Genomic DNA, 27,933 nt, shown 5'->3' on the forward strand with positions numbered 1-27,933 from the left:
GCCGCCCTGCTGGGGAGAGGGCGAGCCATGGGGGGGTCTCAGCGCCACGGGGGGCGGCGGGGACCGGCAGCACGGTGGCTTCCAGCCCCTCCGGCTTGGGGGCAGCCCCCCCTTGACACACTGCTCTCGGGGCGGCCCGGGGGGAGCCCCGCGGCGCTGCCAAACGCCCCCCGGGTGGGCTCGGCGCTGCCCGGCCTCCATCTCCCGGCCCCCCGCAGGCCTACAACTCCCAGCAGGCACCGCGCGGAGCCGCCCGCCCTCGCCGATCGGCCCCGCCGGCCGCCCTGCCCTCGGCGCATGCGCGGTAGCGGCGGGGCGCAGGCGGGGCATGCGCGGCGGCGGCTCTGCAGTGATAGGGGGGGCGCTGAGGGAGGGGGGGGGCCGGCGGCCGCCATCTTGGGCGCTGGGCGGCAGAGCGGCGGGCGGGCGGGCGGAGGCAGGTGAGGGGGCTCCGCGCCGGTGTTCCGCGCTCTGCCGGGGCCGAGCCGCTCGCTTCTTCCCTCCGGGCGGCTTCCCTGCGCCGGGGGGGCTCGCTCTATCGCCTGGGGTCGGGGGGCGGCCGGGGGATGGTGGGTGGAGGCTCCCTCAGCGCCCGCCGGGGGTGGGGGGCTGCGGGCCCGCGGCGCTGACAGGAGCGGGGAGGGGTCCGGGGGGGGGGGGCTGGGGGCGCCCCCTGGGCGGGCTCTCTGTCAGTGAGGGGCTGCGCCGCGACCCCGGCCTCGCCGCCTGGATCCGGCTCTAGGCCGTTTTCTGCCTTTTTTATCATCATTTTTTGGCGTGCGGGGGCGTTCTGTGGCCGTGTTGCGGCGGTCGGGCCGAGGCGGCAGCCCCGCATCGCTGGGCTGGGTGCGGGTGGGGACGGAGGAGCCCTGAGTGGCGCCGGGTGTACGGGGAAGGTCTGCGCCCACGGGCTCGGTCAGCCCGAGCAAAGGCTTGGTGCCGGGGCCAGGCAGGGACTTCCCTCACGCTTCTCCACACGGGACGAGCCCGAATTAGCTGGGTCACGGCTCCCAGCCCCTGCTTTCCTCCGTGGAGAACCTGCCGAGGCAGGGAGCAGCGCTGCTGGTGCTGAACGGCGCTGAGCCGGGAGCGGGCCCCGCTCCAACAGCTCCCCTGATGCCTCCCTGCTTCCTTTCTTCCCTTCGCTAGGGCTTTGGAGCCTGCAGGGCTGCAGGAAATGCAGCCTCTGTTTATCGTCCGCTGCAGCTGATTCCTCTTCCCGGTAGGAAATGACTCTTTTCATCTCGCCTTCTCCCTCTTAGCTGCGTGCTTCCGAGAGCCGTTTGCTGCTTGCTTTAGTATGACAAAGCTGCTGGGAAGTTTTCGCCTGAGGCTGCCAAAATCTGAGCCTGGAACTTTCCCAGATAGGCAAGTCTGGATGGTTTTGGTGGCTCACAGGTCTGGGCGTTATGGGTTTCTAACTGCATGTGTGCTCATGTGGGCATGGTTCTTGCTGGGCAGCGTGAATGCTGTCAGAACTGTACTTACTGCTTTTTCCATCTCGTAAAAGCTGGGCTCGTCCCTGTGAGTTTCGCTTGCAGGGACAACATCCAGTCTGATGAGATGCTGCCAAGCTGCCTGCTTCCATATTTTCCCTGTCAGAGGGGAGGCATCGTTTCTCCTCTGTAGGAAGTGCCATGTTACTGACATCTAGTGACAAGGTACCCAGTCTTCTTTGGGCTGCAGGCTGGCCATATTTTCCTCCAGGGAGAGTATTTGAGATATCCTTGAAGGGTATTATGGCCGGCTTCTCCCCCCTCCTGAGATAACACAATTCTAGTCTTTGAAGTGTTGAGTCTTGAGGCTGCAAAGAATTGCACCTCCGGTTTCTTGAAGCACAGATGACAGGAAATGCTCTCCGGGGGGTTGATAGTATCTTGGCTTCTTCTTTTTAAGGAATGGGAACAATCACTGAACAAAACTTCTTTTTGTAAAGAAACTTCATGTGACCCTAGTTAAACTTTTCTTGGCCTTATCACTTCTTGGCGCAGGGATGTGACAAGGCTATCTAGTCCAACACAAGGCCTTCTATCGGTTTTCTGAGCTTATAGTGCTAAAGGCTGTTGGTGTGTTTTAAGGATGTTTGTAGGCGTAACTCAGGGATGGACAGAAGGGCAGCCTAGGGTGCCAACGTATAGCAGGTAGAGTCAGCTGCTTTCCTGTAGTGGATGACCTGCAGAATCAAAAGCTATGAATAAGCAATATGTTATTTCGATCCCAGCAGGTTGGCAGCTTAGCTAGCAGCTTGCAGGCTGAGGCACAGAATGTGAAAGGCAGTTACCTGCTCCACAGGAACAGCGCAAAGAGGTACGTTGGCAGGTTGAGGCACCTAGGCCGTTGGTGGTCTGCGGTGAGCTACGGCTCATATCTGCAGCCTTTTCTGTTAGAAGATGAATAGAACAGGAGTCTCTGCTCAGACTTCTAGAGTGGAAGCTGCTGCAGACTGACATTAAAACTGCCTTCGAATAAAAACCACTAGAGGTGGAAGAAGTAACTGGGGCTATTCAGGTAAGGTTGGACTCCAGTAAGGCAGAGAGGTGTCTTAAATGCTTTTTTGGTGGCATTAAGGGTGCTTGCCACGTTTCCCTCTGTCAGGGTTTCTCTCGCTGCCCACCAGACTGCCTGCGTGCTGCGTGGCACACAGAAGCAGGCTGTAGGAGGACAGCCTGGTGGGAGCTGAACGTGCTTCTCTTCCTGCCCACTGGTTGTGGGGATTTATGGGATTGGGTTTAAAATAGGAACAGTTCCTCTGAATCTGATGGGTTTATCTCCGTAGCTCTTTAGCTCACGGTATGCCTCTTAATTAAATCATGCAGTCTGTCTTCCCCAGGATGAAGTGATCGCGGCTACTCTCCTTTAAAACCAGGCGCAGCCCGTGGCCTGGAAGGTGGCTAATGCAGCCCTCTGAGCAAAGCTTAGGTGCTCGGATTAGCTGGTGGGGTGGCGACATCGATGTAAGCCTTAAGCCTCTGGTTTGATAACACTAGTGCTAGCCTGGCGACGTTGGCTTCCTAAGGAACTCCAGTTTGCCCGAGCATCCTGACTAATCCCCCTCCTGCTTCAGCTGCTGTCGCTTGTCCAAGACCGTAGTGACTTCGGAATGCAGAAATGGTTACAGTTGACTTGCCCTCAGTCCTCCGGGTGAGCGCTGGCTTCTTCCTGGGTGAGAGCTCGAGCAGCTAATGTACCTTGAACTGCTTAGTTGGATAAGCTTGTTAATGCACAGCGGACTTACTGTTAAGTCAGAACCCAAACTTTCTTTTAATAGACTCCTAAACGGGTTGGTTGTTTTACGCCAGCTTATTGACTGACTTGTGATTGCCGCTCCCCAGCAGTGCTGTGTAGGTGAGAGAAATGAGCGTTGTCTTCTGTTCTCCTTCAAGCCGAGTGACGGCTGTGCTGGGAGGAAACTTCTCGCCCTTCGGTGGCAGCGAGAAAGCCTGGAGCGGCTGGGTCTTGGGCTGACTGCTGAGCATCGTTCAGCCCCTGTACTTGGTGGCCAAGGAAGCTCGGTGAAGCCAACAACTTGTCTTGCAGCGGGGCTGTGGCCAGTGTGGGCTTGTCTGCAGGCGAGCAGAAGCCCCCTTGGGTCTTGGTGAGAGTGGCAAACGCAGAGGTGGCGTAGTGAAATACAGCCTGCCCTAAAGGTGTGCTTTAAAATGGATGGAGAGCTCAGCGGGTGCTGGCTGTGCTGAAGGGCAACTTTGAGAAACTGTTGGGGTGTTACAGACAGGTACATTAGCTCTTTCCTGTAGCAAAAATCCCAACAGATGCTCAGATTGCATGGTGGCTGCGTACTGCTACAGGACTCCAGGCTGTAGGCACGCTGCTAGTGACGTGTTTCCTCCAGGCAGTACCTCATTCTTCTAGGGCTAGAGCAAGCATCTCTTGCCTGGACGTGAGGCTGCAGTTACTGCAGGCGTGTTGCCTCATTCCACTGTAGAAAACCGAGTAGCAATCCATTATTTTTTCCCGAGCAGCGAGTTGGAGCAGATCAGCTTTTTTGTGCTCGGTTCTGCAAATGTAGTTACAAAAGGCAGGCAGCCGTGCTCCCAAGTCTGCGGTGTCGGTTGAAGCTAGCGCTGTTCTGCTGGTGCAGGAAGGATTGCTGGGCTCCGTGGTGTCGCTTGAACACTTCGAGTTTTGGGACGTGAGCACTGGAGAAAATCACCTGTTTGAATGTCTGCGTGCATCTGGGATTTAGGCTGGAACTCAGGCTTGTCCTTCGTACCCTGATGATCGATGACCGCAGTACTGAAGTGGTGCTTCTCTTACTGGTGGTTCTTGGGCAGAGAATGTGCGAGGCCTGCACACTGGACAAGGTCTGGAGAAACGATCCTGCTCCGTGTGGCGTTCCCAGAATTGTTACGGATACAGAGGGGAAAAAACTGCTGCAGAGGGAGCAAATCATGCTTGTCAGTCCCTTCCCTACATCTGCCTTCTTTAGTCTAAGAAGGCTCCGTGCCGTGTGTTCCCTTCTTCCACAGCTATACTAGGCCAGAAGCCAAGCAGAGGCAATACAAGCGGAAGGCTGGGGTCCTGGCGTGCTGAGGGGGGAATTACCCAAACCCTGCTCGCAGAGCACCGGCTTAGTGCATCCTCCCAGGGCAGCTCCCAGCCCAGCAGCAGGATCCTGCCGCACCGAGCCTGCGCTCCTGACCACGCGCACACACATTCCTAACGCGTGGCACGGCGCAGGTCTGCGAGGGCAAAGTCTGACTGCTTTCAAAAAGAAACTGGCTGTAGGTCAGACCCAATAAACAGAGCGTTTTCCGTCTGTGATAGAGTTGGTAGACAAAAGCCTTTTTGAGATACCATGCTTTCCTTGCAGTTTTCCTTCTCCCTTGGTCACGGTCTGTAGCTAACTGGCTGCAGGCTGGCTGCTGGGGCTCGGTCTGACGTGTCACGAAGGTTTGAGGGAGGAACGTTCCCAAACGCACAGCCCCGTGCGGCATGGGCAGTGGCATGGTTGGAGAAGAGGACGTTTGTTTCTCTTCACAGGGTGCACATCTCCACGTCAGTCACTGTGGGTCCAGCTAATCCTGCCGCTTGTCAGCTCTGCGGCTACTGAAATGCACTCGAATCCGCATCCCAGTAATTCTTCGTGTTCCTTTTTTGTTGTAGGCTGTCTTAAGGAGGTAACTTCTTCGCAGTTGCCGAAAAGGTGTGTTTTGGTGCTGTCACTTTCACCTGAGCGGAAAAGCATTCCCATGTAGCCTTAACTCCTCGTGTGTTTATAAGCGTGTTCAAGTATGTGGTCTGTCTACGATGCTCCTCAGGATGCTTCTGCCTTCTATTTATGGGTTGAAATGGAAGTGTCCTGGAATGTGAGTACTTGGCAGCAGGCTAGGAAGCGTGCTGGCCTTAGGTATTTGTGGGAGTGGCGTTCAGAGGTTTGATCTCCTACCCTAGTGGCTAGCTGCTGGAAGAATGAAGAAGCCGTTGGGAGAGGACCGTTGTTCCTAAATTAAGGTGATTAGTCACCAACTGGTGCAAATTCAGTATTCATACGGATCTTCTCTGCACCTGAAGTAGAATAAATCCATCCATACCATAGCTAGAAAACAAGGCTGTAGCTAGCAGCGTGGAGCGGGTCACCGTATGTTTGAGCTTGTGAAGCAGAAGGAACGTAGCTGCACGAGGCTGAAAATGCGGCTGGCAGACCATTAAGCCAAAGGCTTCAGCTAGTCACCTTGGCTTCCAGGCACTTAAAGAGAAACGGTTAAAAAGTGATGGGCTTTGCTCTTAAACTGTCTTGCAATGAGCCACTAGCCTGAGGAAACTCAAAACAGCACGGGGTGATCTCCCGAGGAAAGGCTGGCTGTGGAGAGGAGCGGAGTGAGTCATAGCAAGCTGATTGAGCAAGCCTATTACTGGGAAGCTTTCTGAGTCATGTCGCTTGTGCACAGCGAGCAGATGAACCCAGCTCCGTGGTGGGTTTCTGATTCTGGGGCCTTCTGGTTCCAACAGCCGTGAGTCACCGAATGTCAGTCTCAGATTAATCTGGGCGCTGCTCCCTGCAGTTCTTAACCATTGCAAGCGCTGGGCTCTTCTCAGACCAGCTTTGGAAACGAAACCTCTTCATTATCCCAAAACGTGGGGATGATCTTACCAGGTCAGGAGTGCCCCGCTAAAAACTCATTCCAGCTGCCGTGTAACCTTGAAGTGGTTTGAACCAGTATCTACGAGACTCATAGCGAAACACAAAGGAGAGGATCAAAACAAAGCAGGCTTATTTTCACTGCAGCAGCTTCAAGGAGAGCCATTGTCATCTCAAAGAGCCCTTCTCTTTGCTAAGCTTTAAGCAACTTTCTCGTGCATGGTGCTCTTTGTATAGCTTTCTTCTCGTTGGTTCATATATCTTGGGGTTAGTCATTCCACCTCTTGAGTTTCCCAGCTGGGTACATGGTCTGATTAGCTGATGGAAGTAGCTGTAGTGGGGAGGGAGTGAAATGCTGGGCTTGCTAAGAAGCCTGGAATATCGTCGTGTTCCCTGAACCTCCACCATGGATGGGTTGGTGAAGGCTGGGTGAAAGGACGGCACCGTTGCATCAAACTGAATTAGGTAAATTGCACTTAAATGTGGATTGGGGCTCAGTCTGTAGAGCTGTAGAATTGCAGGTTCTCCAGGCTTGAGGAGAATCCTACGGAGGCAAGCTGCTGCTGGGTATGAAGTAATGCTAGTGAGCATCTCCCAGGTACGTTTATGCTGGCGGACTGCCTTTGTAAAACCAACTGGCAGAGCAGTCCTGATTCTTTGGCTAAATCAGGCTAGGGAGCAAAGGCAAACAGTGCTTCGCCTGTAACCTGGGCGGTCATCTGGAGGACTGAATTCAGTGTGATCTGGGAGTTACACTGAGGTTTTTTTTCCTTTAAAAAGTCAAGCACTAAAAAAAAGGTATCAAAGCAGGATTGTTATAATATCTATACCATGGTTTGTTTACATCTCCAGTAATGTTTGGTTTTGAATTTCCTTCCAGAAGGAAAAGCTTTGAGAGGAAGGCACTGAGAAAGACCAAAGCTTAGAGCAGCTGAGTAAGGTGGGAACGTACTGTTCTGGGAAGGAGTCAATGAAGGCAATAGAGAAGTTCTACACAGTCCCGAGTAGCCTGGAAGGAGAGCATGAGGGCTAGTGCTTCACGTCTTGTTCCTCTGCACAAACTAGAGGCTGTTAAAGCTGGGGGAGGAAAGAAAAAGCAGACTTTAAACAAAAAGGTTTCTTTACACAGTATGTTTTTGCCATGGGATGCTGCTGACGGACAGATTTAAGACGAGGCTGGGCAAATACTCTTAAAAAGAGCCGTTGGGTGTTCTTAAATAAACGTGCCATTGCTGGGGGATCTGCTGGGGGGTATCTTCCTGACCTGTGCCTCCTGTTATCTCTGTCCCTTTATTGCCAGCACCAGAGGCAAGATACTGGGCTGACAGAACTGCACTGTGAACCAACGTGGCTCTTACCCTAACTAGTGCGGTGTGCTTGGGTAGGAGCTAGCTGCACGTGGAAAGTTCCAAGCCCAAGCTCAGCTCTCAGTGTACTTGTGTGATGAAGAAGCCTGGTGTTTCTTTGTGTTGACGAAGAACTTTCTTTAAGACCAAAAGCATTTGGATCGCTCTGTATTTACTCTTCCTCTAACATGCTTCGCTAATGTATAAGCGAGCAGTTGACTCTGCTGCCTGGTATTGTGTGCAGTTAAAAATTCTGACACATCTGTCTGTAACTTATTACAGAATGTGCTGTAACCTAACGTATAAGAGAGAGAACCTCATTAGCTCTATCACCATTGAAAATATCTGGATCTTCCAGAGCTGGCTTTAATTTTTCAGCAAGAAGCTTGATCAGCAATCTGTTTTATAGAACTGCAGTAAATAATTAAAACAAGGCTCTTTCAGGAAGCAGTCGTCATGCTAGCAAGATGCTCGGTCTTGTATGCTGTGTGTCTGACCCTGTTGTTCATCAAAGCAGATGTTTCCTTTATGCTAAAAATAGTGGAACAAATAAGTTAAGCAGCATTAAAGCCCAAGAGGGAGATTACTTTTTTTAAAGACTAGGATGTGCTTTCTAGGAATCTTCTGGAAAGGTTTTGTAGGATTCACACGATCCGGCTTTGGCCAGTTGCGTAAGCTTCCAGGAAACCTTTCTATACAATGTAAGTCTGAAGGAAGATGCGAGAACTACTTCACGTTTGGTAGCAGTGGTCCGTATCGAAACGTGGAAGCTACCACTGCAGCAGTCTGAGAAAGACATCCTTGTCTCTTGTCTGAGATAGAAAAGCAATCAATAATTAGGAAAGAATTTCTTAGAGCAGGCAACAAGCTGCATTCACTGTCGTAGCGGTTCCTGTTTCCATCGTTTGTCCCGTGTGAATGGCCTTTCACATGGCTGCTGAATTACAGCAGCAGCATCCGCCAGACTTGCCGGGCATCTGTTCAAATAGATGTTTGTGTTTTGGGTTCCTGCCCTGTGCTCTACCCTTCGGTGGCCTTCTGCGTGCCTGTTAGGGCTGTGAGTTTCGTGCGGGTAGCTGTGGGTCTGTGACACGGCCTCTTCCTTCAACTTGACAGCCTGGGCTTGTTCTGTTGGCCAGCTGGGTTGTCTTTGTCTTCTGGCATGGGGATGTGGGCCTTGCTGTGTGCGTAGCCTCATTCCCCCACGTGGGGCACTCAGAAGCTTCAGAAGACTTTTCTTGCTCTGTAATTACATGGGAATCTCAGGCCCCTATGTTAACAGGTTTGGTTTGTGCATGATGGTACAAGACACTTGTCCTGGAAGCAGGTGGAACGTACCCTGAAGTTAACAGTCACTCATGGAAATATACGTAAGTTGTTTCTAGGTGAGGTTTCAGAACTTGGCAATATTAAGACAGAAGCATCCAAGAGTTAAAGTGTAACCAGTGTGTTAAGGTCCTAGTATAACTGTTTCACTGGTGCAAAAATAGTCTTAAAAGTTATTTTTAAAATTTTTCTGTGCTAGATGGAGTCTCAGGCCATCAAAAATTGGTGATGACAGTGACGTGAAGCCACTGACAAGTGGCAGGAGGCAGCCTGATAATAGCCAGAGACACAGCCAGCAAAATGTGGGAGTAAAAGCCAGGAAGCTTACTGCTGAGTTTTGGGAAAACTGCACCTCAGTTTCTCGCTATTTTGACTCGGTGACTATTTCTGGTATTTTCGTTCCTTGTAGTGAGTAGAAGCAGCCATCTGGAAGCTGAAGACCAGTAGCAGAGACATGTATGTGTCAGGCTGCTCTCTGAGGGCTCATTAGGTATGGCTGAAAATGTAGCTGTTGGTGTAAAGACTAATGAAATTAAAAGTTTTTTGGCCTTCCTGCAATTAAAAGTAGTGGCTGCACTATCTAAAAATCCTTGTTTTAGTGCAGAGCTCACGTGTGCAATACCACCTTCAGGCAGGCGGCTGCTGCGGTTTCTTGAACGTACCCGTTAGCAGATGGTTTCTCAGGCCTCTGTGCTGGAAGTCCTTCCGACCCTCTGTGTGTGTTGCTCTTCTGTTATTTTTCTGACCTTTGAGATGGTCCGAGGCAAGGTCACTCCAACTTGGTTTGTGCTGTGCCTGAACAAAGGCGTATCGGTTCGCTGTCAGCTGTTTTAGGCTCGCCTGTCCCTATCCTTCCCACCCACCCCAGACAGATTGGGTGTAGGCTAATCTCCCCAGCAGCACTGCGGAGGTGGTTGGTTATCTAAGGCTCTCCAGTGCTGAAGCTGAGAGAAACACCTATGTGATGGTCCCCAGAGCTGGGTACGAGCCTTGCCCTATCATATTTGTGGTGCTCTTCTCTGGCCGAAGCAGGCCAAGCAGTTGCCTGAATGGGTGTTATGGCTTGGACTGGGGTGAAGGAGGAGTGTGGGTGACTACAGGAAGGGGATCAGGTTAAGAAGCTGTATATTTAAAAAAAATATATAAATAAATTAAAAAATCTGCCTCAATAATGTCTGTCAGCTTTGAAGCTCTTTTCAAAACAAGCTGCAGAAAGAGATCAGTTTAAGAGGGTAACTTCTAAGACACTAGTCCCCAGTTAAAGTGGCTCACGGTTGAGATCTGCTCCAGTGGTACCTCATGGCCAGACTGTTCTGTTTTGACTCTGAAGCTAGTTTTCTGTACCTATTTATTAATACAGCCCATTACTGCTAGGCAGCTATGATCCCAAGCAGGTGTGTCGAGCTTTGTCAAGATGCTGCTTAAATGATCGTTACCTGTAGACTTACTGGCTAGAAAGATGTTTAGGAGCACTCCCCTTGATTGCTCCTCATCCAGCAGACTGAATTACTGAGCGACGAGATCAATGGCTGCTGCCCTGGAATCCATTATCTCTTTAAGTTAAGCAGCCTTCCTAGGCAGGCAGTAGTAAACCAAGGTGGACCTGCTGCCACTAACACCCTGCCATGCAGTGATCTGATTTGTGTGCCAGTCGCTGTGGGGACGCACACTTTATAGGAGAAATAAAGGGTCTCCGATTTCCTTGCAGTTCCAGGTCTGTTTTCCCTCATGTTCAAGGGAGAGGCCAGGCACTTCCAGTTCTTGAGCCTTGATCTGTCCGTGCTGATGGGTGAATGTGAAGTTAGCCAGCATCTATTGCAGTGCTAATTCTAAGCTTCAGTCCTGGCTGCAAATCGCAGTTGTGTTCAGCGCCTCGTGCCTTGCTGGCTGCCCTGCAGCTGTATTTACTGACCTGACCTCTCTGAGTTGCTACAGACAAGCTCGGAGTCCCTCAGCCAGGCTTTTGTCAGGATTCCTGCAGTGGCTCCTTAGATCCAGGACAAGGCTGTTGGTTCCTGGTGGGCTTTCTCATCGAGTCCTTGTTGTGATGTGCCTCTGAGGGAGACTCGCAGGAAGCTGATCTGTAGAGACTGGCCGTGGTTAGGGGCTCATGTCTTTCATGGAACATGCAGTCTGTGCCTTGGGAACACAAACTTTTTCACATAAAATCCTAGCAGATCAAAAAGTATAACCTCAAATGGCAGCAATAAGGCTACTTCGTTCCTCTCCAGAGTAAAACACTTTCTGATAGTCCTGTGTAAGGAGCTCTGTGCTCTCCTCCTGCAAGTGTGAGGCAGACACTGAGTATCAAGCTGCCCTGCTGGGCCTCAGCCCTGGCCTGGCCAGGTGTAATGATATCAACTAGTGAAGGAGCCGACAGCACCAGACCTTCACTAATATCTGTGTGCGCGCTCTCCACTCATCTTTCCCTGCAGTCTGCTGGAGTTTGTTACTCCTGTGGCATCAAGGTGTGAGCTATCAGGTCCTCACCACTGCAGGCACTGCACGAAGTGCTTTCTGTGGAGGTGTCCTGGCTGGATGTCAGCCTGTGCCTGCTGTACTGTTTGTTGCCCTGCAGCCTAACGTGTGCGCTTTCTTGCCTCAGGTCTTAAGCAACATGGAAAGAGAAGACTAAAGTTCCATCATGATCGGAGGCTTATTCATCTATAATCACAAAGGAGAGGTTTTAATCTCTCGAGTCTACCGGGATGACATTGGGTAAGTGCTTCTATTGCATCCATGGTCTTTGCATTTCCGTCTCACTGTGGTGCAGACGACAACCCAGAGCTGCTTTGTTCTGCATTAGCTGTGCATGCATGTAAGACTGCAACTCAACTTGCTGCTCTAGGCCTAGGTAAGAAATAGCTACGTTCTTACTAAGCCCAGGTCACCTACAGATGGTAGTAAAGGATAACCTGCAGGCAAAGCTAGGGCTTCCTTTTGGATAGTAGAGATCTGGGTGTTTTTCCAAATGCTTCAACAATGTGGACTGCCACTGCAGAAGTCTACCAGCCTAACTGTAATCGTTAAAATGTTACAGGAGGAGTCATGTGGGAACTGTCTGCCATGCATTGTAACCAGGGCTCTGAACTCCTTTCAAACACAGATGGCTAGTATCAAGTACAGGCATACAGCAGACTGCCTCTGGTCTTTGCTTGCGGTGTCAAAGTGCCAGTAACCACCTCTGTACACTTAACATTCTCTGCCCCAACCTTGTATGTCAGCCTTGTAAGTATAAAAAAAAAAAAAAAAGCTTACATCTGTTGGGTAATTAAAATTGTGGGATCTCTGAAAGCCTTCAGTAGGTACAGGTGTATCATAACACTCGTGTGAAGTGCAACGTTGCTCACTTAGACTGGGTATGTACCATTCCTAGGCTGCTAGTTCCCAGAAGGAACCCAACGAGAACTGGTGTTTTATGAGCAGTGGGTAGTGTTTTAAGGAGCCTGATACCAAGTGATGCTGCTGCTTGGAGTGCAAGCCTTAAGTGGCTTTCTCACACAGCAGGACTGTTACTAGTGGTTATGATTAATGTGAGGCATTAGGTGGAAGCTAGTAATTGAAGTTAGCAAGTTGAAATGCAGCTAATGGAAACAGGGTCACAGTAAGCATTCTCTCAAAGTCCAAGAGATCCTTTTGGCCACTTTAGGAAAAATATATTTTTACAAGGTCTCCAAGATAAATAGCAGTAGAATGTGCGGTGAGATAACTTGTTGCCACGAATTGCAATAAACAATCAAGACAGTCTGAAGAGAGCTTCCCTTCTGCACATGGATAGTCTAGCGGAGGTTAAAAATGGTGTAGAACTAGCAGCTTGCCAAGGCTTTCACAGTTTCATTGAAGGAGTAGCAGTGGTCAACATGGTGCCTGTAATAAGTTCACTAGGTGATACCTTAACTCTCTCTTGTTCTAAGTGGAGTAAAGTAGCAGTTGTGAGGATGGCCAAATTTTCCCAGATCTTCCACACGGAGCTGAGCCAAGGAAGCTTTGTACTTTTGTACTTCTGAAGCAGAAAACTGCTGGCTATGAAGTTCTGCCTCTTCTCTACTGTAGTAATTCTTCCAGTCTTTTGAATGTCTGCTGGCTGAAGGTCTTCAGAGCAATTCATGTGCCAGATCTGACTTGGAAATTCTCCTAATTAATGAATAGTATGGTGACTGAACCAAATGAGGCTGGATTACTGATAAAATTTGGGAACGCTGTATGTGGAGCTAGAGACGATGTTGCTGCAGTTTGTGGCAATAAGATTTTGTTGTTTTTTGTGGCACTTAGATTGCACTGTGCTTGAACTGATGTTTACTCAAGAAGACCTTTTAATTTAAAGGGCCTTCTGGCCATAGAGATGCAAACTGGAGAGTGAAATAGTTCTTTTAATGTAATGATCTTCCACTGTTTTTGTCTTGGCTCATCCCTCTCGTGAAGTGACTGAGTTGTTCAGCAAGTAATGAAGTACTTCTTACTGGCTGGCCAGGCAAAACTAGAAATTTGGATTTCCTGCCCGATCTAATCTTAACTTTTTCTTTTGGAAAAAGGTGCCGAAGATTCACGTGTTCTCTAGAACCTCAGGAGTTAGTGTTGCCTTGAATAAAATCCTTTGTTAATTTTCTGTGAAAGTGTCTCAGTGCCAGTCTTGGGACTTACGTGGAGCTGGTGCTGGCTATTAACCGAGCTTGCTCCCAAGACGTTGGATTCCTTCTGAAACAGGCCTTCAAACCTGGTTTACAACTTTGGGATATGTAACCTTTATAAAACAAGTTGTCTTAGAACAGCCTTGTCTTGTAATCAAGTAACTGAGAATCTTCAGCTCTATAGCAAGGAAAGTAGGTATCTGTTATTTCCTATTATGAATGCTAGCATCAGTACCAGGTGTACTTGAAAGCTCTGAGCACCCTACCTAGCTTTCAGAGAGGTAAGGCAAGGAACAGCCTTTCCCTGCAGCTTGTACTCTCCTCTGTAGGAGTTCCATCTCAAAACAATGAGCCAGTAGATTTCTAGAACGCTTCAATCTTTAATCCAGATAAATCTGAAGTGCAGGGGGTTGAGCCCATCTAGCTTGTTGGGAGGTAGGCTGAGTGGGAAATGAGCATAGCTGCTGCCTGTCTTCATGGGGATTTGAAGTGATTGACCTGTAAGGCTTCTTGGTCTTGGCACTTCCCTTTGGTGTCTTGAAGCCTCAGGCTGTGTTGGGAGAGATTAAAAGCCATTTGTGGTAATGAGAACCCCTCCCCTTGCACGGTTTAAGGGCCTAAATAAGCACATACTAGCTCAAATGCTGATGAGCAAAGTGGCAGTCAATGAAGCAACACTTCCCTTGACTTTGATAAAGGCAGAAAACAGTCCCCACAAAACTTGGACTTCCTTTGCTTGCAACTTAGAAGAATGGCTTTAGTGCATGTAGTGCATCTGTCTATACAGCAGCTAGCTGCATGCATAAGCAGCCTCTTAAAAATATAAGCAAAGCACTATGCATTTAATTCAGGATACTGTGGAGGGCTCTATTGTGACCTTAAGTGCCTTGTTCTTCAGTGATTTGGTCACTGGGAGAACCTACCTGCATTTGAAAATGTAGCTATTTGATCTTTAAAAAAAAATAAGCCATTTGAAACTGAGCAGCTTACATGACAAACTGCATGCACTTTAAATGGGATAGGCGTTTTGTTTCTGAGCTTCTAAGACATCACTTCTGCTTCATAGCTCTTGATCATTATGGAAAAAGTGCAAGCTGGATAGAGCAGTGCCTGAACCTGCAGGACGTGCCATATCTCTCCAGATGCGCTGAAGCTCTGTCAAACTCGGTGCATTTCCTGTTGGCTGGACCAGGCCAGAAAGTGTCAGCCCAAACAGCCTCAAATAAGAGCACTGCCACAGCAGCGCCCACTCAGACTTGCAGCCCCGTGGTGAGGCAGGCTGAGGGAAGAAGAAACGTGGTACTCTGTGGTCCCCAGGCTGTGCCTCAGATTGTTTCTTTCTTTTTTCCCCCCGCTGAAGCCTGCCACGTGTGTTAGCAGGGCAGCGTGGATACCAATGACGTGATGTGGATCCCACTCATCTGGACTAAACACCCAATTAGTCCTGAAATTCAAAAGAACCCCAGTCTGTCGACACTGGCGATCTGACCATGGCACGTCAGTGCTGTGCCTTGCGAGGGCTTCGTTGCTGCCACAGCTTGTTACTTTCCAGCCAGGCCTACCTGGGCCTTTTGCGCCCAGGAGCAGGGGGAGGGGGTGCTGTTTGGTGTCTCTCCTTATCTCTTTGGAATCATTGTGCCTTGTGTGTGTGTTTCTAACCCTTTCTCTTGTTGCTGTCACTCCTCCTTTCTCCGCTGGCGCCATTTCTGTCCATCCCATCTCATTGGCTGCTGTAGCAATAGGTAAGAGACGCGGGTAGGCCATGACTGGCACTGCACAGCGGGCAGTTGGTGTGCTGGAAAAGCTTCGCTCACCTGAGGCTTCTCTAGCGTGCACCAGTCTGACTGCTGGCTCTGCTGCTAGTTCTAGCGGGTAGAACCCGAGGCCGGGAGGGCTGATGCTCCAGTACAAGCTGAGCTTTCCTTGTGAGGCTTACTGAAGGGGAGGAATGGGACTTCTAGATACTGTTATTTTACAGTAGATTAACTGCTTTCTTATGGAAAAATCGAGGTAGAAATCAAATAGTGATTTAACTCACAAGCCTTCTGGAGCAATAAAACCTAGGAAGTATTCGAAGGCCAGAATTTTGCTTATGGGGGAGGGTGTTTACTGATGAGGCTTCTACATGTCTACCCTGACCTTCAAGGAAAAAATACCTGCCATGGTAGCATGTATTCCCCTGAATATCCTTTGTTTTCAAACTGTCTGCTGGACCGTTGACAACCCTCAGTGCTTATGAACATTTGTATGCCTTTATCCTTGCTCGCAAGGATGTGACTGCTGCCTGCTCTCAAACACGGTTCTGCATATTCCTTACCATGGGCCTTGACACTGCAGCGAGGAGCCCCCCTGTTCTGCATAGCCTTAAGGAAGGGTACGAGTAGTAAAGCACAACTAGATGTGCCTTGGCTTGGTAGGCAGGCTACTGCTCTAAGTCTCAGCTTTGTAATATAAATCCCTCAGTTCTCCTTCCTGTGGTCTTAGTATTGGTGGATTTTCACTTAATTTGGGGAGTTTACCCTGACTTGTAGCTACAGGATGAGAAAGTGTGGAAGAGGTTGGAAACCAGGATGTCATGGGGAGATCCGTGTTTATTTGGGAGGGCTTTGTTCCCTGTCACTAGTGTATAGACAGTGAAACAAGCTTGGATTAAAGATGTTAGCAGCTAGGAGAAAGTCGTGCAGCACCTTTTCTGCACTGCAGAACTTCTTTCCCATTGTAAATGGTACTGGATCTTCCAGTGCACATAATGCGTTGCTACTAGCATGTGGCACCATGGGGACCCCAATTCTGTCTGCCAGAGACCTGCTCTGAAGCACAGCAGGCTTGAGAGGACATATAACTGGAAAGCCCAAAATGTTCCTAATCCTGCTCGCTGCTTTTAGCCTGCCCTCCAGGGTACTTTGGGAAATGGAGGTGAGATGAATCTGAACTAAAACTGCCTTTCATGGTGTACCCAGGCACTGACATCCATCAGGTGACCTGGTTAGGTTTTGCTGTCTTTTCCTCAGTGGTATATATGGGGGGATCTGCCATTAAAGAATATCATGGGAGACTATGGATTTGTTTTGGGGCAGGGGTACGAAGGCCTGGGCACGCAGAGCAGGTAGTGACTAGCTTTTTGTTCAAAACACGTGCCCGAGAGCCTGCTCTAGTGTTCATTCCTGGCTATGGCAATCGGGAGTGCTAGCAAAATAAACTGAAACTCCTTTGTCATCTGACTCCACGTGGAGGTTAGCTTGCTTCTCTTTCTGACTGCAGTTAGAATTGCCCTGTAGTCCAAAGGTCCACAGAGAGCAGTAACTCCTCTCCTGGAGTCTGCGCAGGATTTAACGTCCAACTCTGCTCAGAGCCTTCGGTTGTCCCTCTTGGCTGTGACATCCCAGGCGCCCTTCCTAAGTGAGCTGGGCGTGTGTAGTTCACCTCAGCAATCACATAAGCAGAGCTGTGCGGCGAATTTGTTTCGTGGACACTGTGCTAACTTACCTTTTGGTGGTGGTCTCGTAGGCGGAATGCCGTGGACGCCTTCCGCGTCAATGTCATCCACGCACGGCAGCAGGTACGCTCGCCTGTCACCAACATCGCCCGCACAAGCTTCTTCCACGTCAAGCGTTCCAACATCTGGCTGGCTGCTGTCACCAAGCAGAATGTCAACGCCGCCATGGTGTTCGAGTTTCTTTACAAGATGTGTGACGTGATGACTGCCTACTTTGGGAAGATCAGTGAGGAGAACATAAAGAACAACTTCGTGCTGATCTATGAGCTGCTGGATGGTGAGATGTTTCCCTTCTAATCTGCTACGTGATGCTGCACTTGGTCGTTCGGTAGCTTTTAGTTTAGTTTGATGTAACACTAAGTTGGAACAGTAACATCTCAAGTCCACAGCCTTGTGTTGATCAGGGCTTGCCTAGCTGAATCATTGGAGCTGTGCCCCGTTGTAAATAAGGTAGCTGGTACTGGATTCCAGCTTTTGAGCGGATCCTGTGTAGATGTAGAGCTATCATAACACTGAGTTGATATTTAATCCTGAAATGCGGTCACTTAGAAACCAGCAAATTCATCACTCTGGAGAGCTGTCCATCGCTCTTCCTATCCAAAATACTGTACAGGGAAGTCAGTTTAGCAAGGCTGTTTGTTTTTCTTCTCTTGCTAAAGAGTACTCCAGCCTCTTGTCCACCGGCTTAATATACGAGCAAGTTAGTGCACAGACACTGCTTTCCTTATAGCAATGGTTAACATGGCTGCTGTGTTTATATGTTGCAGCTTTGGCTTGTGGCTCTGAGCTAACCATCTTTTACCCTTCCGTAGAAATCCTGGACTTTGGCTATCCTCAGAACTCTGAAACAGGGGCTCTGAAGACTTTCATCACTCAGCAAGGCATCAAGAGTCAGGTAACCAGAGGGATCTGGGGTACAGCGCTGTTCTGCTAGTTCAGCTTGTTCAAGAAAGCATGGTCTTAATTATGCAACTAACCGCTTGACCTGTGCTGGGTGAAGATGCCTGAGTAGCCTGAGAACTCTCTGGCTGGGATGTAGCTCAGTGTCACCTCATTCTAGATGTCTCTGTGCTTGTGTGACCTCGCTGGCATTTAGTAAGGTGTGAGAGGAAAGGCCCTGTGCTGGGGTGGTGCTGGTCCCTTGCATGTAAATGATCGCTGCCTTCAGGTGCTGCTCTGTGTCAGCTTCTGACAGAGAATAAACACATCTGCCTGCTGAACCAGAAATAGCTGTCCTGTGTGTGAATCTCACTGAGCAGGTCTGTTCTCTGCCAGCCTTCGGTGCTTTGAGCTGTCAGGCTTTCGTGCCTTCCTTGTAAAGAAGTATTCTTCAGCCTTCTGAGTCTTGTTAGCAGTCAGGAAACTGACGTTACTCTGTTGCTGCCTGTGACATCTTTGCAGATCAGCAGATGCATCAGTACAGTCTGGGCTTTCTCACATTAGAGATGAAATTCTCTGTGGCACATTCGGTATAGCAGTAACCCTTGCAACAAAGCTTACATAGAGATAGAAGATAAGGGACACCTGGGGGAAAAAGACAGTTGAATTCGGCTGTTCTTGGGAATGTTTTTTGAACTAGTTCTAATCCTACACCAGGCTAGTCCTCAAAACTAGGCTTCCCATCTCAGGCAGCTCATGCTCAGCCTCTGTGAAACCAAAATGCTACTGTAGTTACTGCTGCTTGTGTCCCCGAGGGATATCGCTCACCTTGTCCCTCTAACGTAGCTGTGCAACTCCTAACGAGGCCTTAGGTGAGAGGACTGACTTCTAGGCTATGTAGCAGGTGAGTCAGGAGAAAAGCTGGGAGTCAGTCTGCTGAAGCTGTCTGCAAAAGGAAAGAGATCTGGGTGAAACTTAAGACCCAAGGTACAAACAGAAGTACTAAACAAGAGCTTGCCTGGAGACTGTTCTTCTGAAGGATGAGCAGAGGTTAGAGTCTCTGGAGGCTCTGTTCTAGCTCCTTTCATTAACGCTGACTTCCTAAGGACTCCTTTTAATCTATTAGTAGTAAGCCTAGCTGCATCTCAAGAGTGAGGGAGAGAGAACAGCTACCCCAAGCAACATTTTCTGCTGCAACAAGCAGTGTTTTGCAAGAGGGCACGCGCATATCAGTGGCCAGATGTGAGTGCATCCGGTCTCCGTCCCCCATCCCGAGCTTTAATGTAAATCACTGTGGCCTTCTGCAGTCTGACATTCTGGGAAGTCAGCACTCAAGATAGCTGAGTCAGCTCCTGTTCCTAGGGAAAAAAAGTAACCACCACCCTCACTTCCTTCCCTACCTCTTTTTTTTGTGTTTTTGACAGTTTTAACGAACTCTGACACTGCTCGCGTGCAAACTACTGTCACAGCACCTCACCTCATTCAACAACAGGTTTAGTCCTTCCCTTTCAAACAGGAGTTCTGGTCTACAGCCATTCATAAGTAACAGCTCATGGTTATTGTGCTCTGTGTGGGAGTTCTTTGCATCCCAGTTCAAAGAAGAGCAGAAGTGATCCTATCCAGACCTGGTACTGCAGGGGAAACAATTGAAACAGTACTTTCTGTATTGCCTGGTTCCCTTTACTCTGGTTCTTCTAGCCTCAGACTCTTCCTTCACTTACAGCCATCTTCTGACAGAGACCTTGGGCTTAAATGTGGGGCTGGGTTGTCTGTCAACCTTGTTCCATTGTCCCTGCCTAGTTCATGGGGGTGCTTTCCTTGAGCTTTGTGTCCTGCTGACTTTAAGGAATAAAACCTGCAATTATGGCAGAATTTCAACACTCAACTTTTTGACTTTGTTCTCAGTGAGGAATTTGAGGTGTTCTGAGCTGCTGCCCTCTGAACGCCCACCCTGTGTGGCTACAGTGGTCTTTCCAGGGCTGGCAATCTTGGGATTTAAGATCTGCTTTGATTTTGAAAGATGGTCCAATATTGCTGCATTGCTTGCCAAGAAAAGTACCGTTGTCCTCTGGGAATGGGGTGGTGCAGCACGCTAGAGATTTCAAAAGGTGCTGGCGTGCAACGTGGTTTTACCATGATACTTTTCCATGATAGTAGTCAAACAGCAGGGCTCAGGTTGTGCTGATCTCCTCTGACAGAACTGGTGCAGGCATTGCCTCAGATCTCTCCTTCCAGGAGAGGCTAAACCTGCTCTTAAAGCGCAGGGTGGAGCCATGCTCTGTGCGCGCTCAGTTCTCAGCCTGTAACTGCTGTCTGCATCTGTCCAGGCTTCATCAACTAACAGCATGTTGGCACTTTCATCCTCTCCAAGTGCTTTCTGTGAGTGTGATTTTAACTCTTAATTACAGCATTTCCCCAAGCTGTAGACACATTGTAATGCTAAAATGCTAGTGTTACTTGCTGAAGGTGGGAAGAGGTCTACCAACAGCTGCCTGAGCCTAGGAAACCTGGTGGTAGCTGTCTGCCTTCAGCCTGGTAACTGTGCCGGCGGTTGGGTAGTCAGGAAGTTGAATATTCCTGTACCAGTTGAGCTGACTTCTTCCAGCTCAGGCAAGGTCCTGGTTCTGAGAAATTTCAGACCAGGGTACCTTTGATCCATCTTGAAGGGAACACAACGCTTATGGTGCTGTGTGATCTGAGCTTCGTTACTCCCTAGGCATCTGCTTCCAGGTCCACCCAGCCACTTTCTGTAGCGACCAGAGGTTCAAGGCACTGGTGTTGTGGGAGACGGGAACTTCAGCATGCGATCAGTGTCTCTGATTAGCTGAGGCTGCTTTGGAAGCTGGAGGACTGGGTATTAATCTATGTGCTCCTCTCCACTTCCTCTTGAGCCTGAACGAAGCATTGAACAAGGCAGATAAGGACGTTGTGGGGGTTTTTTGGTGGGACAGAGGAGAGGAGTATTTTGTACTGCATTGAGCACTTACCTAGTCAGTTCCAGTGGAGTATAAACCGCTCTGCCTCTTTGATGTTATGATAATGGCTTCGCTCAAGAAGCGACCAGCTCTGTGGCAAGAACATGTGTGAAACAAAGCCACTGCGCCATCTCTAAGCCGAGATTGTGTACTGCCACCCTGTGGGCCCAGTGCAGGGCTGCTGGGGCAGGGCCCGCCGTGGTGCTCTGCAGCCACTCTGGTGGAAGAGACGGGATTAACAAGGACACAACTCCTTACTGGACCCAGTTTTATTAAAACATCTTTATTATCGCAGTCCCGGGTGCTGTGTACTTCTCTTAGACTGGCATCTGTGGCACAGTAAACATCCAGGGCTGGCTTTAGGAACGGCAGCATGCAGAGTTGACCGCACAGTACCATTACTGGAGTGGTATTTGGCCCATCTGTCGCTCCCTCTGCCCTGCCTTGTATTTGGGGGGGGTGGGCTGAAGTTAGAAAAGCCATTTCCCTGCTGGGAGTACTGGGCTTCCTGAGCTAAAGGTCAGAGCCCCTCATCTTGTTTGTACTGATTAGCTACTTAATTAGTAATGAGCTGGCCTGCTTTGTTCCTGTCCTGAGATAGCCTTAAGCCTAACCTGCCTCTTTCTCCCTTCCTCCTTTTTCTTGCTACTGACCCGCTTGCCTGTCTAACCCTGTGCGCGCCACACTTGCTGCTTTACATCTACTTCACTTTCTGCGTGATTGGACCCCGCCCGTAGCACCAGGTAGGAACCTCCCAGTGCCTCTCTACACAATGCTCCCTGGAGACTGAGAGCAAACACTTAGATTCATGCGAAGTTAACGTTGGTGTACAACCGTTGCCCCAATGGCATGCTAATGACTGCAGTCGTTATGGAGCAGTCCTTGGTGACCAGCTGCTTCACGGCCCTAGGGTCTCGTGTTGGATAAGGGTGTGAGCTGGCCTGTCAGCTGTCTAACACGTGGATTGAAGTGACATTCTGTCAGACGTGATTCGAATGTCATCGGTGCAGCCCATGTCTCCCCGCACCTAAATGTAGCCTAAAGGACTTGCTAATGAAATAAAGGCAGCAGGAAAGCCTCTTCCATGGTCAGTGTTTAGTTAGGCGTACAATTTGCTGAGGGGGGAACGCTTTTGTGACCGAATCGTGGGGTGTACGAGACACAAATTTTAAGTGTCAAAAGTGGCTGTGCACAATAAGTGGCAAGTGCTTGCTCTTTGGTTTAGATGAAGCTTTCTTAGTCCTTCAGCGTATCTAGAGATTTAATATGTCATTTCTTCCCTTCAGACTAAGGAAGAGCAGTCCCAGATCACCAGCCAGGTGACTGGACAGATTGGATGGAGACGTGAAGGGATCAAATATCGTCGCAATGAACTCTTTCTTGATGTGCTGGAGAGTGTGAATCTCTTGATGTCCCCCCAGGGTAAGTGGGAGGTGTTGAGCTGGCATCCTTTTTCCCTTCAAGGATCACTGGTGGGGACTTGCCTAAGTGTGCTCACTGTGCTCTTCTCTCCTCCAGGTCAGGTTTTGAGTGCCCATGTCTCTGGCAGAGTGGTGATGAAGAGTTATCTGAGTGGAATGCCGGAGTGCAAGTTTGGCATGAACGACAAGATTGTCATTGAAAAACAGGGTAAAGGGACTGCAGATGAAACGGGGAAAAGGTAAGAGGCCTTGGGGTAGCTTGGGGTAAAAGCCACTTGCCACCAGGGACCCTTATGGGAGGGCAGCACTTGGTAGCTTTTTCTGATCTGACAAAAGCAGCTCATCTCTTCTTCCCCTCAGCTACTACTGCCGATTTTTCTCTGGGTAGGTCAGTTGTCATGCGAGCTACCAGCCTGAGGGCCTCGATACGGAAGGCTTCTCCATAGCAGGGCTGGAGTGAGCAGGTGGAATGTCATTTATGGTGTCTGACTTCACATCTATACAAAAACAAGCGACGGGAGCTGTGAGGTTCTCTGGGCTATCATCTTTAAGATTCAAATACGGTGTTAAGTGTGGAGTTCTTGCAGCTGGAAACATTTCTTCAAGACGGATTTTCCCAGAGCTTGTCAGAAGCAGTTCTAGTCAGCGCAGAGACTCGTTCGTAGGTTGTAGTAGTAATAGCGTTCCCTAGGAGCAGTGAAGGAACCCGTCTGACTGTAGCCTCTCCTACCCAGACTGTTCTCACACTCTGGGGTGGTGGGCAGACTAATACTACATAAGCCCTGCTGCTGGCATACAGGTGGCTGCGTGGACTGGCAGCTCATCCCTTCTGGGAGCCCAGCTGCCTTCCTTCCCAGCTGTGCCTCAGTCAGTACCAACCCTGAAGATGAAGACGGGTCTTGTTCCTTTTCCAGCCTTCCTGCTTGGGGTGAAGAGAGAAAAGGAAAGGGACTGCCACTTTTTTTTCCCACTAACTGTTTGTGACTCAGCTGTTTCTTCTTTTTTTTTTTTGCTGACCCCTCAGTGAATTGGGAAGGTAGATAACCCGCTTCAGCTGTGTGCACTCTGCTCTCCCCCTGTCTCTTGCTTTGTGTGACTTGTGCATGTAACTCAGACCTCAGACACTTTCCGTGATGGTTCCTGTACATGGAGCTGCGCTGCTATTTGCCTTTTCTCTCAGAACCAAGCCAAGAGCTATCACTTCACTGTCACCTTTAGGCTGTCTTTCTAGTACGTGAATTTAGCTAACCAAATGGATGAGTCTCAACTGGCTGCCCAGTGGGGAAGTACCCTACTGAAAATATCATCTGTGTAGGCCTCTGAAGAGTCAGCAGTGCTGTCCCAGAGTTTGCGTACTGCGAGTGCTCTCACCTGTAGATGTGCTGTCTTTCTGAGTTAGAGAAGCAGGATGGACGTGGATTCTTGCTGGGTGGTTCTCTAGCAGGCAAGAGGTTGGAGGTGTCACTGTGCAGAAGTATTTAGCGGAGGTGACGAGCAGGAACGGTTGCTGCCAGTTGCGTTTTGGCTTCTGGCACGTGGCACTGCCGAGCCCTGAGCAATGCTGCCCAATGCCTGGACTAGTGCTAGGCAGCAGGCCTTTCCCAACAGTTTTCCAACGAAACCAAGGAAGTAGTCTGCTAATGCTGTCATCTGGGCAACAGAGTAGGAAAGTCTAACTCCTGCTGTAAAGCACAGACTACACCGCTATTCTATGTCAGGTAAACAGCCAGTCAGCCTGGGGTGAGTCTGCTTCCCCTTTGAGCAGGTAATGGTGGCTCCTAGGACAGCTGAAGCTGCCTGTTGCATAGGCTCTCTCTGCACACTTAATGGTTACCCTGCTGTTCATAGCAGTTGGGGCAACCTAGATATTGCTGTACTACACTGCAGCACCTTTTCTGTACTGCTCCCTCTCCTGTTGCTACCTAATTCTCATTTTCTGATCCCTCTCAGTAGCTGAAGGGAGCTCTTAGCTAACTTTAGGACCTGTCCCCGAGGATATCTCCCTTGCTGCTAGAACCCAGCACGTGCTGAGCGCTGTCAGGCTAGGCTAGTGCACCTAAATGCACAGATGGTAGGGGGGAGATGTTGTGTAAAGCGAGAGATTAACTTTTGTGGCATGGTATTCTGGTCCTCGGCAAATCAGTTACCATGCTGGCCTGAGGACAAAGCTTCTGTCTGGTATCAAACCAGCTGCTAGCACTGTGGAAATCAACACCCCTGAAGAGATTTCTGAAAAGGAGGACCCAAAACCTAGCATCTCCTAGCTGTGTGGCAGTGGGATAGCTTTGTGGACAGGAAAGTGTTCTCTCCTTTGAACTGTGCTGCGAGACGACCTGGGTTAGCAGAGCTGCCCTTGCAGTACCGAGGTGCTGCTGGCAGGCGGACCCCAGCACGGTGCTGCTCTGGCTGTGACAGAAGGGTCGCATCTCCGGGGAGAGGAGGGAGAGAATTCTTTTAAACGAATGTCTTGAAATACGACCTTGGCAGTGGTGAAGTGAGGGAAGTTTGAGCCAGGAGGCTTCTGTCCCCTGAATCTCTCCCTGCCTCCCCATTTCCTGGACACCTGCAATGGCACCGTGCTCTGTAGAATAGTTTCTGCCTGAGCAGACTCTGCACTACGGGTTGCAGCAGCTTGCACTTGTTTAACTTTGTCTTGTGTTTTAGCGGCAAACAGTCAATCGCCATTGATGACTGCACTTTCCACCAGTGCGTGAGGCTCAGCAAATTTGATTCTGAGAGGAGCATCAGCTTCATTCCACCAGACGGAGAGTTTGAGCTCATGAGGTATGGTGAGGGGGTTGAACAGGCTGGTGTTGGCATCTGTGTGCTGCTGCTGCGTTAGTGCTGCTGGTCTCGGGCATACCTGCGGCCCTTGAGCACCTAACAACTGTGCACTTGCCTCCTTTCTTTTCGGAGTAGAATCTGTAGGTTGTCGCTTCGTTTACAGATGTGGTAGAAACCTAGCTGCATGGCTTTCTTTTCCTGCCTGTTAGCCTGCTGTATCTGGTTTTTGTTCTAAGTTCTTAAAACTGGCATCCATGAGCAGGGTCACTTGGCAGGAACCTGGTACAAAACTTGGGCTAAAGAAGCTATTACTGCCCTAGGGCAGCGCAGATCGGACTGCTGCTTCCTTCTGGGGTGGCTTCCTTTCTGGCTGATACTGTAGTCCCAAAGTTGGGAATAAAAAAAAAAAAAAAAACAGCAAGGAAACCTTGAAGAAGGTTTCTAGGTTGCTCCCTGTGCAAAGAGTCTGTCTCCTTAGGAAGGTGGTACAATTTGAGAACCTAAGGGAGTTAACTCCTCAGAGTTTGACGTTGCTTTTGTGCCTGCAGATACCGAACCACTAAGGACATCATCCTTCCCTTCCGGGTGATACCCCTGGTGCGGGAGGTGGGCCGGACCAAGCTGGAAGTGAAGGTGGTGATAAAATCAAATTTCAAACCTTCCTTGTTGGCTCAGAAGATAGAGGTAAGCTGTGGCTTATTACGTCTTTACTTATGACCCCTGCTGTGCTGTCCTCGCAGACGAGTCCTCAAGCAGGACTAAAGTGAACTGAATGCCTCGCAGATGTGGTGGTGCTGCTGCCCTGTAGAAGGGAAATGCCATGCAGGGGGAAAGTGGAAGCTATTTTCAGTTGCACAGTCACCCTTGGCAGATTCTGAAACACCCTTGTTGTGGATTCTGAAAATGTTTGAGTCTTTACTTCAAAGCAAGAAATTAGAGTTAGGCAAGATGCCTCATGGTAGCTGATGATCTCTGGGGCCCTGATATGGAGAGAGATGAGGGCAGCTGCTGCCCCAGACCCCTTGGCCTGACCTGGGAGGAGGCAGTTTTTTTTTCCTGTGAGATGGCACAGAGTGCCCTGGCTGCAGTCTCTGTTCCCCTGCTCACCACGTTCTGCCTTCCAGGTCCGGATCCCAACACCCCTCAACACCAGTGGAGTGCAAGTCATCTGCATGAAAGGGAAGGCGAAGTACAAGGCCAGTGAGAATGCCATTGTGTGGAAGTAAGTGAGCGTGCTGGGAGCAGGGTCTGGGGAGGCAGGAGCGTTCAGCGCTCCCGTCTGCACTGAGCGCCTGTAGGGGAGGGGAGAGTAAACTTGGGCGCCTCCTCACTTCTGGGTTTTCTCTGGTAGGATAAAACGTATGGCTGGAATGAAGGAATCCCAGATCAGTGCAGAGATCGAGCTGCTGCCCACCAATGACAAGAAGAAGTGGGCTCGGCCCCCAATCTCCATGAACTTTGAGGTGAGTCTCTGCCTGCCTTCTGGGGGCAGCTGGCCTTAGCGAAGCTCTGGCAGTCCACTCCCTTCTGCCCACATGGGAACTGCACGGTTCTGAGTACTCGCTATCGCAAGCTGTTGTGCAGCTCTGCCTTAAGTGAAGCCAGCCAGGTGGCAAAGCTAATGGGGAAGAAATCCCCTTTAAAGCCCCTGGAGTCTGTCACCATGCATGGTGACAAGGGGGAGCTCTTGGTGTCTGTTTCTAGGTGCTTAGCCTGGGGCTCCTCGGGCTGTTGTGTGCGGAGAGCATCTTATCCCTCCGTACCAATGTTCTCCATTGCCTTTCCCTTTCCCAACAGGTCCCGTTTGCGCCCTCTGGGCTGAAGGTGCGTTACCTGAAAGTCTTTGAGCCAAAGCTGAACTACAGTGACCACGATGTGATAAAATGGGTGAGGTACATCGGCAGGAGTGGGATCTACGAGACCAGATGCTAGCCCCAGCGGGCTGGCAGGCTCCCTCTTCTCCAAGCCATCCTCCGCGTCTCCTCAGTCTTCAAGTACATTCAGAGAACATCGGCCTGGCCCCTCTACGCAGATCGAAAGACCCTGGGGCTCACCTTGGGAGCGGACTTGCCTGCCTGTGCTTGGTTTCCACCCGCGCCGCAGCTGAAGTTCAGAACCCGGCCTCGTGCAGGGCTGCGGCCAGCCTCCTGCTCCCTGTCCCAGGGCGGGGAAGGGCTAGTCTAACTCCCATCCTCTCGTGATCTTTCTAGGGAACGTCCACCATTAAACTTCTCTTCTGTTGGTGTCTCACTACTTGCATCATATCCTAGTATTTTTGAAGTTCTTGTGCATATGTACTCGTAGAATAGACCTAAACATAGACTGGACAAATCCGAGTTGAAGTTACCCTGGCTTCTGTACTAGCTATTGCTGTTGTGGTAGATGTTGCTGGCCAGTCTGAGATGCCTGAGGTTGGTGAGTTTTGTTGGGCTTCCACCCGAGGAGGTGGTGGGCTCGCTGCATCTCACCACCTTCCTCCTTCTTGCAAAGTCCTCAGTATAGAGCCCTGCTGTGGGAAGGTTTGTGACCAAAACACAATGAGGGTTTAGACTCTTGCTGGTGTGTACGTGGGTGGCACAGCATTTCGGGTCCTTAGAGCACTTACCCCCCACCCGCTGCTGGCTCGAGCCAGTCTTTCCTTTCCAAACGACTTGGAAACGTGGCCCCTCTGTCCCGGGCTCCTTTCCAAACGAGTCGGAGCCCCGGGGAGCGTGGCTCAGCTGAGCTCTGCCAGGATGCGACCGGGGTCTGTCCTCTGGAATCGAAAAACGCACTCGCCAGTAAACCCCCGGCCCCAGCCCGCCCTCTCCGCGCTTCTACCGAACGCTTCTGGGCCATAGGAATGCTGCTGCCGCCCACGGTCCCGCTTCTGGTAGTGTGGTCTCCATTTTGTACACCCCGTGATTTGTCCAGCGCTGAACCTAATAAACTGTGTAGAACGGAGCCGGCTGTGCGTGCTGCTCGGGGGGGCGGAGGGG

At 50.2% G+C, this 27,933-nt stretch overlaps 1 protein-coding gene across 4 annotated transcripts; it reads left to right on the plus strand.

Annotated features, from left to right (window-relative positions):
- Positions 1–325: 325 nt before the first annotated feature.
- AP2M1 (adaptor related protein complex 2 subunit mu 1) lies at positions 326–27,898 on the plus strand. Of its 4 annotated transcripts, none has more exons than XM_035544900.2 (12): positions 369–440; positions 1,150–1,222; positions 11,378–11,490; positions 16,908–17,173; positions 17,709–17,791; positions 22,037–22,172; positions 22,269–22,410; positions 24,836–24,955; positions 25,504–25,639; positions 26,080–26,177; positions 26,307–26,418; positions 26,753–27,898. In XM_035544900.2, exons 3-12 carry the CDS (start codon positions 11,417–11,419, stop codon positions 26,885–26,887), a joined length of 1,302 nt encoding a protein of 433 aa, XP_035400793.1. In that variant the 5' UTR covers positions 369–440; positions 1,150–1,222; positions 11,378–11,416; the 3' UTR covers positions 26,888–27,898. The 4 variants fall into 4 exon arrangements, with proteins under 4 accessions (XP_035400792.1, XP_035400793.1, XP_050568424.1 ...); XM_050712467.1 differs by having other exon boundaries at positions 379–440; positions 1,150–1,368; XM_035544899.2 differs by lacking the exon at positions 1,150–1,222 and having other exon boundaries at positions 326–440.
- The last annotated feature ends 35 nt before the right edge of the window (positions 27,899–27,933 follow it).

This window comes from Cygnus atratus, chromosome 9 (assembly GCF_013377495.2).
Source record: "Cygnus atratus isolate AKBS03 ecotype Queensland, Australia chromosome 9, CAtr_DNAZoo_HiC_assembly, whole genome shotgun sequence".
Classification (NCBI taxonomy): Eukaryota; Metazoa; Chordata; class Aves; order Anseriformes; family Anatidae; genus Cygnus; species Cygnus atratus.